Genomic DNA, 14,604 nt, shown 5'->3' with positions numbered 1-14,604 from the left:
AGGATGTGTGCTTCATTTCAGAAACCACACATGCACTAAAATCCCAAGTGATTTTCTGGTGTGAGTCTTAGAGTACAGGTCTGGGAATCCTCTTGCAATTATTCTTGTATAAAGTGAATATACATCATGTGGTGAGCAGCTAGATAGAAAACAAAGGGGACTTAAATTTTTAAAGTTATTTTAGTTTTTCTTTTTTTTAAGATTTTATTTACTCACCATTCATTCATGAGGGACAGAGAGAGAGAGAGAGAGGCAGAAACACAGGCAGAGGGAGAAGCAGGCTCCATGGAGGGAGCCCGATGTGGGACTCAATCCCAGGACTCCAGGATCACATCCTAGGCTGAAGGCAGGCGCTAAACTGCTGAGCCACCCAGGGATCCCCTGATTTTTCTATTAACATATTTGTAATATACTTTCCCCCTCTTTCTCCCCAGTTTTAATGCGATATGACTGGCATATAACATAGTATTATTTTCAGGTGTATAACATAAGGACTTCATTGTAAAATACTCTTGACTATTACCCTGTACATCTATGGTTGGGGGCAGTGAGAAGTAAAGACTTCAAAAATTACATGCTAATAGTAAAAATCAAAATTGTTTTTATTTGATTAACTGAATCTAAGTTCTACTAGTATTTATGTGATATTCTACTTAAAGACCAATTTAAAATATTCCATAAAACTCTTTTTCCAATTAATTCACAGAAACTCCTAGTTAACAGGAAAAAGTTTCTCACAACCTCACAAAAAGTAGTATTTAAATGTACTATGATTCAAATTCCTTTCTAGATATTTTAGAAATTCTTTCAGCTTTAACATAACCCCAGGCACACTGCTGGATAAGAACTCCTACTCATTATTGTCTCGTGTCCTAGTGACTTGGCCTGAAGTACTTTTTAAAAAACCCATGCCATCTGAGTGAGCATGTGGCATAGAGTAAAGAAGAGCAGAGATCGATAGACGTTGACCTCTGAAGTTCTAAAATTCAGATTCCAAGAATGGCCATAAATGGACCAATAGGTAACTATGGATCAACCATAGAACCTAAATCTACAAATCAACTTTACCACTAGAGTATGATGGGTGGGAAGCTCCTGCTCCTCGAACTCTTCTAGAACTTGCAAAGGATCCAGTGAGGCAGAAGCAGAACCATAGGAGTAACAGAAACTCCCTTTGAAGAAAAAGACTAGTGAAGAGAGTGAGACAAAGTAATCACAAAGGAAGGCCCCTGAGACACTGACAACTGCCCTCTGTCTTCTCTCATCAAAAATGAAATTTTAGTCCCAAGAACTTAACAAGATGTGAGGGGGATGAGCTTCTATTTAACCACAGCCTTCCTGAATTTCCAGTGTGAAACCCAGCTCAGCTTTAAATAAAATGCCTGTCCAGAACCATTTGAGTCAGGAGACAAATAAACTGCCTGGACAAGCCAGTAATCACGAAGAAAATATATTTTCTTCTCTTTCAGCTAGAAATAGTAAGCAAATATAGGGAGTGTAAAGGTTCTGACCTGCATTTAAAAATTACTAGTTCCGCTCTCATTGCAATCTGGAGGGAAAAGAACCAAATTCTCTTTGCCTTAGCACAGGGCCACCCCCGAAGCTAAGTGCTGAGATGGGGATCAGGCAAAAAGAGGAGGGAAACAGGTGTGTGTGTGTGTGTGTGTGTGTGTGTGTGTGTGTAGAGAAGTCAGGCAGAGGCAGAGGATGGTCTGGTGGATGCCATGTCTCTACCAAACTCCTGGCATTGCAAAGCCCCAGATATAAGATCAAGGGTCCTACTCCTTGGGAAATGATTAAGTCCTTTTATTTTTTATAGAGCCCCTGCCTACTAACAAAAGTGGATGGTTTTTCCAGAAAGAACACCATCCTGCACCAAGCAACACTAACAAAGTCCTCGGCCTCGTCAAGGCCAGATCCCAATGTCTATGGATCCCTGTTGAATACCTTTTCTCCCCAGCTGTCACAGGACTGCAGGACACTGCAGACACTGAGACACAGATGGTTTATGGAGCCTGGTCTTGTAGACTTGGAGTTATAACTCACTGATATTTCTGAGTTACAGAACAGTCATCATCTGCTTGTTCAAGAAATGAACTTATACTTCAATGTCAAGGATTTAAGGCAGACATGAGAAAGCTCCTTCCATCAACAAATGCTTTTGAAAGCCAAAGAGTTATGTATGAAGCAGCCTGAGTTTGCCTCTGCAAAGCATGACACCGTAGGGTCCCTCTGAGAGCAGGCCAGGGACTGAATCCCAGGACCACATCCTTCTCAGATCCCTGGATTCAGCTAAGCTCCTTAAATATCTGAGGCACAAAGGCCCAAACATTCACATTCCTCAAGCTGCTGGAGGTAAATTTCAATAGCCCAAGTCTGGAGACTTTTTTTCCCCCTTTTTTTTGTATATTTTTTAAATTGGAGTTCGATTTGCCAACATACAGAAAGTATATCAACACCCAGTGCTCATCCCATCAAGTGCCCCCCTCGGTGCCCGTCACCCAGTCACCCCATCCCGCCCACCTCCCCTTCCACCACCCCTTGTTTGTTCCCCAAAGTTAGGAGTCTCTCATGTTCTGTCTCCCTCTGATATTTCCCACTCATTTTCTCTCCTTTTGAAAAGGCAAAGATATAGATTCTTATTTTTGACAATTGATTGAACATTACTTCTCCAATCTCTATGGCGCAGAAAACACTTTCTAAAAATGGTTTGTATGTGACGCATACCAGAGCCCTCGGAGGGCCACTTAGCATTCCCACCCTGGGCTGCCATGGTCCGCTTTTCTGGGCAGTGGGGTAGTGTGCACAGCAGAAAGGGAAGGGTCTGGTTCTACAGCCTGGTATCACCAACCCCATAGAGACCGGTCTAGAGATTTTTATGTACGCTACTAAAATAAGCTTTGTAGCTTAAAGCAAACAAATCCGTGCGGAAATGGGAGAGATAGTGACATTAAGACAACTCCTCCAAGCTCATCATGAGATACTTCTAGGGATATCAATGATGCAGCGAGGAGGCTCCCTGAGAACTAGTGAGGCTGTATCCTCTCAGCCCCTCAACCTTGGGGGGATTGGCAATCTCCTCTGTGATCCCTATCCTCAGACACCTGGCTGCCCCCTCTCTGCTCTTCCAGGACTCACTGAGGCAAGATCTGGTAGGGGGACCTGCTACAGCTCCTGTCATTGCAGCAGGACCCAGCCCATCAAGGATCAAGGTGCACAGGGGCCAGGCTGGTTCCCCCCAGGGAAGGGCCACCTTCCCATTAAACTGGGGAATCTAAGTACTGAGCTTGAACTCTCCAACCCGTCACTGACTCACTTGCTGCACACTCTTCAGTGAGCAGAGATGGGTCTTGGAATGGCAGGTTCCATGAGACTGAAGTAAGAGGCCAGAGATAACCAGGGTGTTACAGTCTTGGTTCATCTGCCAGCAGCTACATGTACAAGTCAGCAATCCCAAATCTGAAACCACTGGGGCCAGAGGAGTTTCAGAACTCCGATTTTTTTTTTTTAATTTTAGAAAGCTAATATAACACCCCCAGCAGAGTATGAGGAAGCATCCTATAAACTCATTAGTATTTTTTTGTACCCAATCATGAATATTCATACTAATCTTCTATCAAGTCAATCAAATTAGTTATGAAGAGAAATCCAGAGTTTTCAAGGATGGGGGATTTGGCACCATCTGGTTTATTTTCCTCCAGGAGATACGGAGATTCACTCAGAGACAAAGACCCACAGTGGGGAAGAGACAAACGAGGCAACTGCCAAATCCCCACTAGACACTCCCTGACTCAGGAGGCCCATGGGACAGATCTACAGAGATGGGACCAGGCTGATTTAAAGAACCTCCGACACAGTAAATGCCTCGTAAGCTGAGCTTCCCTGGCCTCAGAACCCAGAGAAGGCTGCTTCCATAGAGCCTTCCCTATTTGGAGACTTGGTCTCTGGGACTCGGGCACCTGGCTCCAAAGACACAACATATATCTAGTCATAGGCCATAGCAGGACCCGCGTGGCAGAAACAGACTGGTTTTCTCAGAGCCCCGACCCCTGCGTGCCAGATGTTAACTCCACAGGGTGCCGGGCAAACCATGCTTTGATCTTTATGCCTCTGAGAAACAGAATGAACATAGCTGCTATCTTTCCTCTGCCCACCACCCCCCCACCTAGGTTTTTTTCCCAAGGAAGAAGTGGAGGGTTTTTATTTTTTCCCCCTCTGACCCTTTAAATGCATGCCGAGGTGACCCCCCCAACCCTGTTCTCTTCTCACCCGGTGCCTATTCCCTGGCTAACTGTAGCCACTCCTGTGACATCACCTGCCTGAATGCCCTTGACTCCCATAGCTCTTAGTTCCATCTTCCCCAACTCAACTCATATTTAAAAAAAAAAAATCATATAATTGAAGTACAGTTGACATACAATGTTATATTAGTTTCAGATGCACAACATAGTCGTCCAACAATTCTATACATTATGCCATGCCCACCACAATAAGTACTGTTACCATCCATCACCATATAACATTATCATCATATATATTAACTATATTCCCTGCACTGTACTTTTCATCTCTGTGATTTCCTTATTTTATAACTGAAGGTTTGTACCTCTTAATTCCCAACACCTTTTTTGCCCCTATCTCCTGTGACACCCACCAGTTTGTTCTCTGTATTTACAAGTCTGTTTGGTGTTTGTATATTTGTTTTTTTTCAGATTCTATACATAAGTGAAATCATATGGCATTTGCCTTTCTTTGACTTATTTCACTTCTCCAGGTCCATTTATTTTACAAATAGCAAGATGACTTTTTATGGCCACATAACATTCCATTGTGTATATGCCACATCTTCTTTATTCATTCATCTATTGACGGACACTTAGGTTGCTTCCATATCTTGGTGACTGTAAATAATGCCACAATAAATATAGGGGTGCACATATCTTTCTGAGTTAGTGTTTTCATTTTCTTTAAATTTCCAGTAGTGGAATTTCTGGATCATATGGTATCTCTATTTTAATTTGTTGATGAAACTCTGTATTGTTTTTCATAGTCTGACCCACATTTTTAACTGATTTTTGGGCCCTCTCCTACTGTGCCATAACCTACTAATACCTGTGTACTTTGCCACATCTTCCTACCTTGCACAAGGGTTGGTCACTGATTTGTTCTGGCCAATGGAATGTGAGCAGAAATACTACGCATCACTACTGACCCAAGTATTTAGTACTTGTGCACCATCCTCATGTTCTCTTCTCTTCCATGATCGCCAGGATAAGACAGCAGAGAATCAAAATAGGAACATTCTAGGTCCTGGCATCACTGCCTAGAAAAAGCCACTGGACCCACATTAAACTGTGAGTACTATGGGGAAAGATTACTAAGACTTTAGTGTTATCTGACATCGCAGCTAGTGTTAAATACATCCCTAAATCCATACCTTCTCCACCTGGCAAGTTCCTACTTACTGCTTGAAACTCCAATTCAAATGCTATCTCTTTTGTGAAATCTAACTTTCAGGAAAAGGTAAGCCTCTCCATCCTGTGACCGCTAGAAATTCACTCATGCATCTGGCACCATGGTTGCCTCAGTCTGTGGACACATTTCTGTTTGCAAGTTTCGCTCCTACATTTGAGTGGGCTTCTTTTTTTAATCCTATATTCTCGGTGACTCAGAAGTAGCAAACACCTGATGTTTGATTTCCTGAAGCAAAGATGGGAGCCTTCTTGCTCATGTGACCAGCAAACCCCAAGTCAGCATTTCCCCCGAGTCACAGTGTTCTTGGCATTATGCTACATACTGTGGTTGGAGCAAGAAAAGTAGGACACTATCGCCTACCACAAGGAGTGTTTTTATCTTTAGATCCTCTGCACCCCATTAGCTTCCATCTTTATTAAAGGACAGCCTTCCACTTAAAAATGACATTGTCTTTTCAGAAACCATCAGCTAAGACATTTCTCAGAAAGCAAGATCAAAGAGGAGTTTTGTAATGATGAGGGAAAAGCAGAGCAGGGCTCTCTCGTGACCCCTTTGAGCCTGGCTCCCCAAAACTGCCATCCTATAGACCTGTGACCTGGCATTCTGGGATCACGCAGCTGTACCAACGTTATTTCTGGTATGAAAATAGCTGCAGTGAAAGCATTGCCAGCTCCTCAGGGACCCAGATGTAGAGATGATGGCCTGGGCGTGCAGTCATGTCACAACTGCTTGGCACAACTGCTTGGTAAGCAGCTCCCACTCTCCCAGTTCTCTTAAGGCTACGATAGAACTCTTAGTTCCAGCCCGTGGGAAATGGGGACCATAAACAAATGTTGACTGATTATAAATGTAATGTTTTCACAGTAATTCCCACAGACTAGCATTTTACCTGCTGCAGGTGTGGCTTTGCTGTGGACACTGGGACATGACACATAATGCACGTTAAACATAAGGCTAGCCACTAGTGTTAGCATCCCGGCATTCAGACAGAAACATCCACAACAAAGAGCTGTGGCAAAGCCAGGTGCCATGCCCACAGCTGTGGGGGAGCATAGTGGGGCTTCTAGGACCTTCCCTAGCAAGATGCTCAGAGTGGTAAATGAAACAACGTCCGACTTTGCAGTATACTAAAGGCTGGGATGATTAGGAAGGAAGATCAGGAAAAATTTTAAAAATTAGAGCAGTAACAATAGAAGGTAAAGGTTGAGTTTAGAAGAGTTAGGATAGTACCTTTGAATGTTAAGTGCCACGTGTGCTAGATAAGAGGTATATCAAAGTAGGGGACCCTGAAAGTCATGGCTAAACACAAGGGACTGTTTCTGGTTCGCATTTCATGGGTCTCATACCATGAACAGAACAATGAATGCCTCCCCCTAAATCCATTCGAGGTACCAACGGCATTTGTGGAAAACAAGAAATTGGCTGAAAACAGCCCTGTTGGGCAACTCACCTTGTATGAAGATCCTGTTCCAGTAGATTTTCCCAACTTGACTGCCCCCGAGAAACACCAGGTTGGACAAGATCAGCATGGAGGTGGAACAAGATGCGAGGGCAGCGTGGAATCGACGGCGGGCTTGTGGGGAGAGGAACTGAATCTGTGGGGAAAGACAGGCAGTGTTCATCACAGGGGCAGAAAAATAGTGCTGGGGTGCCCCCTGGCCCCTGTCTGGTACCAGCCCAGGGTGCCCACCCGAGCCTGGGCTAGGGTGTCATCTAACAGCTCTCAAAAGTTCTGTTCCAGCGACATGCTCACTCTGGTCCAAGGAAAGAAGTGATGTACCCCCACCCCCCACCTGTTCCTTCCTACTGCTGAATGGGCTTCTCCCTGACATGTGCGACACAAGAACTGAGGCTAGTTCGGATTTGGCTGGAATGTGTCCACACGTTCTCTGCGTGTAAACCTACAGGTACAAGAACTACCCTGATAACCAACACAACTCCATGTAATGAGATCACGATCAAGGTGATCCTCTGGGCCAGTTAACTTGACTCTGGGAAGCCACCCTGTCAATCCAACCCACTATTAGGAAGAATCTCATTAAGAGGGTGCAGGAGAATCAGCACAAGCTGACCTCCTTCCTGGAATCAGAGCTCAGGGCACATACCCCACTGAGGGTGAGCCTGCAGCAGCGTCAGAAAATGGTCACCTGCCCCAGCACCCGAATACACAGGAAATGGAGAGGGGGTTTTCAGAACTGATGGTAAAGAATTCTGCTCATCCTTCTGAGGTCTACATTGCGCTTTTTACTCCCCTTTTAATGTCTTCTTGGGGATTGCATAAAGCAAGCAAGCCTTTATTGCTTGGCACTGGCCGTTCTGGTGGCCCTACCAAGTGAGATCACAGTGCTGTGCCTGGAGTGTGTGAGCACCTTCAGTATATTCCACAGGGACTGTCCTTAGGGACTACATGTGCAGAATGAGGACCAGGTATAGTGCATCAGCCAGGCCACAGGGCCCCAAGGTTTCTGACCATACATTAGTCTAATTCAAAGACACAGAAAAAAGAAGGAGCAAAGGGTCTGGAGACTCTTCCTGAATATATTCCTGAAGCCTACACATCTCTGGGGTCACTTGCATTCTGATCTCCGCTCGCTCCAATTACAAATAGAAATCTGGGGGTGCCTGCTGGTTCAGTCAGTTAAGGGTCTGACTCTTGATTTTGGCGCAGGTCATGATCTCAGAGTTGTGAGATCCAGTCCCTTGTCAGATGCCATGCTCAGCAGGGACTCTGCTTGGATTCTCTCTCCCTTTGCCCTTCCCCCAGCACAAGGACACAACTCTCTCTCTCTCTCTCTCTCTCTCCCCCCCCAATAAATAAATAAGTAAATAAGTAAACAAATAAATATTAAAAAAAAAAAAAAAACAGAAATCTGAGTTACCCAAATTCCTAATAGGCAGAAGGAAGAAGCTAGAGGGTGTCTCCAGTAGGGGGCTTACTTAGTTCTGGCAACCGTGTGATGGATCATCTGGGGCCATTGCGTAAGCCTTGGCCAGTGTCCTCTGGAAACCTAGAGAAATGAATTTCTGACCCCTTCTCCTTTTCCTCTCCTGCCAGCCCATTTCTGTTCTATATGCTCAGATCCAGTTGCTATCATAGAACTCCCCATCCATGGCATTCTCCTCCATCATCACCTCGGAGCATGGTTTTACTGCCCTCATCTGTGAAAATCTGGCCTTCTCGTGGATAAGTTATATAATAGGTACTGACTGAGTCATTTTCTTGGACCCAATTGTTCTGGAAAAGCTCTCAGATGATGCTGACATGTCCCTGGCTAGCGGCTACCAGGCAGGACGACCTCTAGTTTCTCCCCTGTTCTAAGAGTCCACAAGCATGTTCAGGGGACACTGTCAAGCAAGACCAGATAAGAGATAACTATACAGTATAAAAACTGGTAATGAAAGAGAAATAGGGACAAAGCAGGCTTGTAACTCAGCACTCTTCACCTCTCAGAATAAGGAGATGTTAATCTACTGGTTTCCGCATTTTAGAGCAGGAGAAGATATTTTCTGGGTATTACTGACTCAATTAGTAGTAACTGGGGAGGCAGGGTGAAAGGAAGCAGGGGGATGGGGGAAAATCCAATAATAAATCATGAAAATATAAATTGCTGTAATTGGCATAAACGTGTCCAAATAATTCTCGCCAGGTACAAGGCCACTGATAATACATTTGATTTCTAAGGGACCGGATGAATCAGATGTTCTCCGACTTCTGTTCTGACCCCATCCGTGTCCTCCAGGCTTACATCTAGCTAGGGGAATTCAAAGGCCCCATGTAATCTTTTCCATATTAATGTCAATGACAGAGAATGCACATAGCTTGGTTAAGCTCAGAGTGGTTCTCCTTTTACAGGAAATGATTACAATTATTAAATAATTGACTGAGAAACACCGAGAGTGGAAAATGCTCTTTGCATTGGATTTCTAAGCAGGGCTATGTCGCTGAGTGACCTGGTGGGGGCAAGGGCCAGGCTAGTCAGAGGCAGAGCTGAGGGGCAAGGGGCAGAGCAAGGGAGGAGGAGAAGGGGAGAGTGAGTGCCTGAGACATAGGGCTCCTCTTTCCAGCACCTGAGGCCCTAGTTCCAATGATCTTCCTTCGCTTCTGTGATTACTTGGCTACGTGGTTCAATAATTCCCAATTCTACTTAGGCAAAGAAAAGTCAAAATAATACCAAATATGAAGGAGCCTCTGATCTTAGAGACAAGGGAGGATGTCTAAAATTAGAAATGAAGGACTACAATTCAATTTTTATAGAGTTAATTTTGTAAAAACTAAGCAAGAACATTAAAGGTGTAGGCTGTTGTAATCAATGAACTAGAAAGATAGAAAGGAGAAATCAAGATGCTCACAGGCAGTTCTTGATTACCCCCCAGGGGGAGCAGGTGGGAGACAAAGTAGGCGATGAAGAAGAAAATCCAAAAACCTGATTTAACTAACAGCCCCATCCTCTGAACTGACAAAATTAGCCTTGCCAAGAACGAGCAAACTTGACTGAGCATCACTTCTTTTCATTGTGAATCAGTGGGAGAGAAGAATGATAGGCCAAGTAGCAAAGAAGGGGGCCTGTGTGGTTAACAGCGAAGGGGATGTGAATCTCAGCTGTAATTCGTCTCTCCAGAGTCCCTGAAGACACCATAGAAGGTGACAGTTTTGACACTGGGGCTCTCTCTCTACCTTGGGAACCATCTGGCTTCAGCAACCGGTTTACATGATAGACGTATGTTCCATACTTAGGGGTCCTAAGTGAGAAGAAGTCACATGGGCAAGGCCAGCTCCATCAATAAATCCAGTTTCCTGAATCTCTAGGGCTATAGGGCCAAGGTTCTCACTTTCAACTCTTGATTTCTTTTATATACTCTCCTCTGTATCCTATAACAACTGTTGTCATCACCTCTGTCCTGCACATCTAGGAGGATGGCTGTCCGTCCATGTGTAGGGACCATGCCTCATATGTTAGTCATGGTTGAGGTGCTTAACCCCCCCACCTCACCCCTTGGTAGGAAAACTTATGTGAGGGACTGAACCAAATGGGGATAGAAGTTAGTGTACTTCTATCCCCAAATGGGGATAGAAGTTAGTGAAGAGTCATGAGGTATAAAAATAAGAATTGCCAATTGGTCAGATTAGGCAATGATCAGTAAATAGAATTTGATTTTAACACAAATATAACAGGATAAAAAAGAGGTCTGGTCTAATCAAGGTCCCTTCTCAGAGGATACATGAGGCAGGTGATTGTAATCCAATATCCTGGCAGCAAAAAACTGGGAATGGCATGATCCTCAGGGGATGCTTAGAAATTGCTGAGCACTTGTGGTCATCTCAAGGACAAAATTATGGCATTTGATGGGCAGGGTCCAGGGATAGTAAACTTACTATATCATACTGACAATGTGTGAGATAGAATTGTCCTGCCCAGAATGTCAATAGTGCTTCTTGAGCATGGGTGAAATGTTTTCTTCTATATTCATTATAAAGCCAATTTCCCTCTTGGCTTATGGGTGGGGGCACAGAACCTCCCTTCCTCCCTCATAGGGAGAAAGGCATCCCAGGGCAGGGAAAGTGCTCTTTACAGTGCCCCAGCATGAGCACCACCCCCCAACTCACCTGCCACCCCCTGGCATCAAACTTGAGAAAGGAGGAGCCTCCTGGGCTTCCAATCACAGATGGGCATAGTTTACCACCAGTTCCAAGGCTCCTCTCCTTCTCAACACTCAGACCCAGAGGAAATAAGAAGAATAGGAGGCAGAGCAGGTCAGAAAATATCGCTTCCTACACTGGGGTGACCAGTTCTCCCTCAGGGACTCTAACTTTAATGACACTCTTCAGGCCCAAGAGTAGGTACTGGACTTTGGGTCTGGATACAGCAAGCCCTTTAGAACACCTGGAAGTGCAGGCCTAGGGTAGAACTCTAATTCCTCTGTTTGAGGTCAGGGTCTTTGATGCAAGAAACAAGAGGTGCTGTGTAGAAATGCTGTATAAGGACAGTCTAGCAATGCTTTAAACTTCCCTCTGCAACAATGGCTTCCAAAGGCAAGGAACTAACCCAAACAAAGTAAACCTTAGGGCAGAACTAAATTGTCAAACCAGTTTGCATTTCCTGCTGTGAAGTGTCAGCTCCTATGTTTATTCTTATCTCTATGGAAACTCTTTTCTCTTTTCCAGTCGTCATCCTGTCCCTGGAAATCACAGGACCTGGGCTGGGGCAAACAAGTGGGGTGCTGGTGTGGTGCAGTCCATGGAATCTGGGTCAGAAGTTACTCTCAGAATGTCTGCGAGGGTGGGAGGCAGATGGAGCTGTGGGGCTGCAGGCTGCTGTGTGCAGTGGGTCCCCACCCTCGTCCACAGAGGGACTGCATGTGGGGCCAAGCTGGGAGGAGGGGACAGGCTGAGCATCTGGGGGAGCAGATGGGCTGGAGGAATGGCTGCTGGAGACTGACAAAGGCTTGGCAAGTGGGACCTGATACTGTTTATTTTTAAATGGGGAGAAGCTAAAAAAAGACATTGGGTGGGTTTGAGCAGCTGGACACAGTTCTCCCATATAATCACTGAAGTCTTTCATTTTCTAATAAAAATGGTAACCAGAGGGTAAGAGACGATGAACAAGGAAATAGGCAAGGGGGATATCAGTGGAGACCAGGGAGAGCAAATGAGGGTGGACACCCCATAGGCTGTAAAGATGAGACCAAAGACAACCAAAGAAATAATTATAGCTCTTTTGAAAGAGAAAGGTGGCCAGAGCAAAGCATTCAGGAGGACTTGAACTCCTGTCCCATCTTATAGCAACCCGCCAGGACACTGCTCCCCCTGCTTCTTTTGCCAGGGCATTTTGGTCATTTACATTTAGAAGTTTCATGAATAACCCCTCTCTTTCTCATGCTCCTCCCACCATGGTTAGTTCTGTCCTTCAATCTGCATCATCCTAAGACCCATGCATACTCTGCGTGTGCTCAGCAACTATTTGACACCTGTGTCCCTCTCTCCTTATGCTAAAGAAGTTACAGAATGTCCTAACTTCTTAAGTTCCATTCCATCCTGTATCCACGCCAAATGAATAGGCGAAGATGCTCAAAAGCATCAGCTCCTTCCTTCTTGTAAGCATACAAAAGCTTCACAATATATTTGGTCAATGAAGTTAAATTTTCCAATCTCTATTCTTGAGATCTAAGCAATGCACGCTCCTGAAAGAGAATCAAAAGTTGTAGTGATAAAGACAAGGCCAGTTTTGTTTAAACAGACAAGTCGCCTGCTTCAAAATTTAGATATCCCGCTTAATTAAAAACAGTGGAGGCTACAATTAAGCATCCAAATCCACACAGCATATGAAGGAATATCAGAGGACTTTCAAATAACTAAGCAAATAACTAACTGGCTCTTGGTATAATCAGAGAACTCAAGTGATATTTGAGGAGCCAGGGTCCTGCTAAAAGTTCTGGAATGGCTAATAGTCTCACTCTGCGTTCTTGTTCTTCTACTAATAAGCCCTCATTTCTAGTCCTCATGTCTCTGCTCTGGATTTTGCGGAAGCTTCTTTCTTAATTGGCATGTGATATTCTGGCCTTGTCCCCTCTGGCTCATCAAGCACACTAATATGTCCCTCCACTACACAAAATATTTTGGTGGTTCTTCATTGCTTGCAGACTAAAATCCAAAGAAGGCCCTTGACAATCAGACCTCATTTTCCTTTCCAGGCTTAACTCCTACTACTCTACGAACGGCACAGTTCTATTCACTGTTCTTCCAACATGGCACATACTTTTACGTCTCTGTGCCTTTGCAGAAGCTGTTTTCTCTGCTGCGAATGTGTCCTCCTGATTCTTTCCTCAAGCTTTAGCTCCATGTCAGCTTAGGAGACCAACAGCTTTGGACCAGCCCAAATGATGCTCAGATTCTGGTCCCACTTTTGAACTGTGCTGCCCAGGGTAAGCTCAGACTTCTCATCACAATTCATATTTGACTAATGTAGGCTACTCTAACCCTGACAGAGTCAGTCACTCATTTTCTGTGTTTCTGTAACCCACGATCTAGACAGTATCAATCTATATGTTTTAAGATATCCAATTTTTGGTGCAAAAAAATATTCAGGGATCTCTGGGTGGCGCAGCGGTTTGGCGCCTGCCTTTGGCCCAGGGCATGATCCTGGAGACCCGGGATCGAATCCCACATCGGGCTCCCGGTGCATGAAGCCTGCTTCTCCCTCTGCCTGTGTCTCTGCCCCTCTCTCTCTGTCTCTCTCTCTCTCTCTCTCTCTCTGTGACTATCATAAATAAATAAAAAAATAAAAAAAAATTCACTATGTGAGGAGCTTAACCTATATTGCTAAGTAGGAAAAATTCTTCCCATTTTACAAAGGAGGAACCAAAGAGCAGAGACATTAGGTAACTGGTCCTAGGCACCCACTGGTAAGTATAATAGTAAATATAGTGCAGGGATTCACAGATTCCTCTAGCTTAATGTCTTCATGCTCTCTGCTACATGACACAAATTCATGTCTGCGTAGCAGTGGGTGTCCCCGTCTCTAGAATGAAATCTTCAAGATATTTGTCTCTTCAGTGCCAGATACAAAGTAGGTCTTCAAGAAATGTTTCTTTTTTCTTCAAATATTTCAAAAACTAGTACTTCATGCATGTACTCCTTTAGTAATGGTTGTTAGAAATTGACCAAGTGTCAATTTCAGGAGCTCAATATTTTCAAGAACAAGATGGCTTAAAATGACACTAGAATTTAAAAAAATAATTAGAATTCACCATTACAATAGAGATTTAACATATACCCCCAGAAAACTACACCTGAAAGATCAAAAGTAAGAATATAGTATAGCTGAATAAAAGTTAATAGGTGTAGCATCCAAATTGAAAACTCATCTCTGATTACAAATGAAATGATGTTATATGTAGAAAGCACCAAAGATTCTACAAAAATAAACCCAAAAAGCTATTACAACTAATGAAAAAGTTCAGTGAAGTTTCAAGATAAAAAATCAACATGCAAAAATCATTTGCACTTCTATACACTAACAGTGAACAATCTGAAAAGCAGATTAGGAAAGCAATTCCATTTACAATAGCATCAAAAAATAAAATACTTAGGAATATATTTAACTAAGGTGGGAAAAGACATACTGAAAACTA

The 14,604-nt window shown here is 44.0% G+C and overlaps 1 protein-coding gene across 8 annotated transcripts in view; it reads right to left on the bottom strand.

Moving 5' to 3' along the window:
* The window catches only part of HHAT (hedgehog acyltransferase), a 340,331-nt gene that overhangs the window by 75,144 nt on the left and 250,583 nt on the right, over positions 1 to 14,604 (bottom strand). For 7 of the 8 annotated variants that reach the window (XR_005361890.1, XM_038542061.1, XM_038542058.1 and 4 more), the window contains one exon: positions 6,926 to 7,070. Coding sequence is in view for 6 of the 8 variants with exons in the window: in XM_038542061.1 (XP_038397989.1) it covers positions 6,926 to 7,070 (145 nt within the window). In the remaining 2 variants the exon portion in view is untranslated. Of the gene's footprint in view, positions 1 to 6,925; positions 7,071 to 14,604 lie in introns of those variants that run through there. The other variant, XR_005361891.1, reaches the window with a different exon arrangement.

The sequence above is a fragment of the Canis lupus genome, chromosome 7 (assembly GCF_011100685.1).
Source record: "Canis lupus familiaris isolate Mischka breed German Shepherd chromosome 7, alternate assembly UU_Cfam_GSD_1.0, whole genome shotgun sequence".
Lineage (NCBI taxonomy): Eukaryota > Metazoa > Chordata > Mammalia > Carnivora > Canidae > Canis > Canis lupus.
The sequence above is the reverse complement of the archived record's forward strand: the minus strand, read 5'-3'. Positions and strand labels throughout refer to the sequence as shown.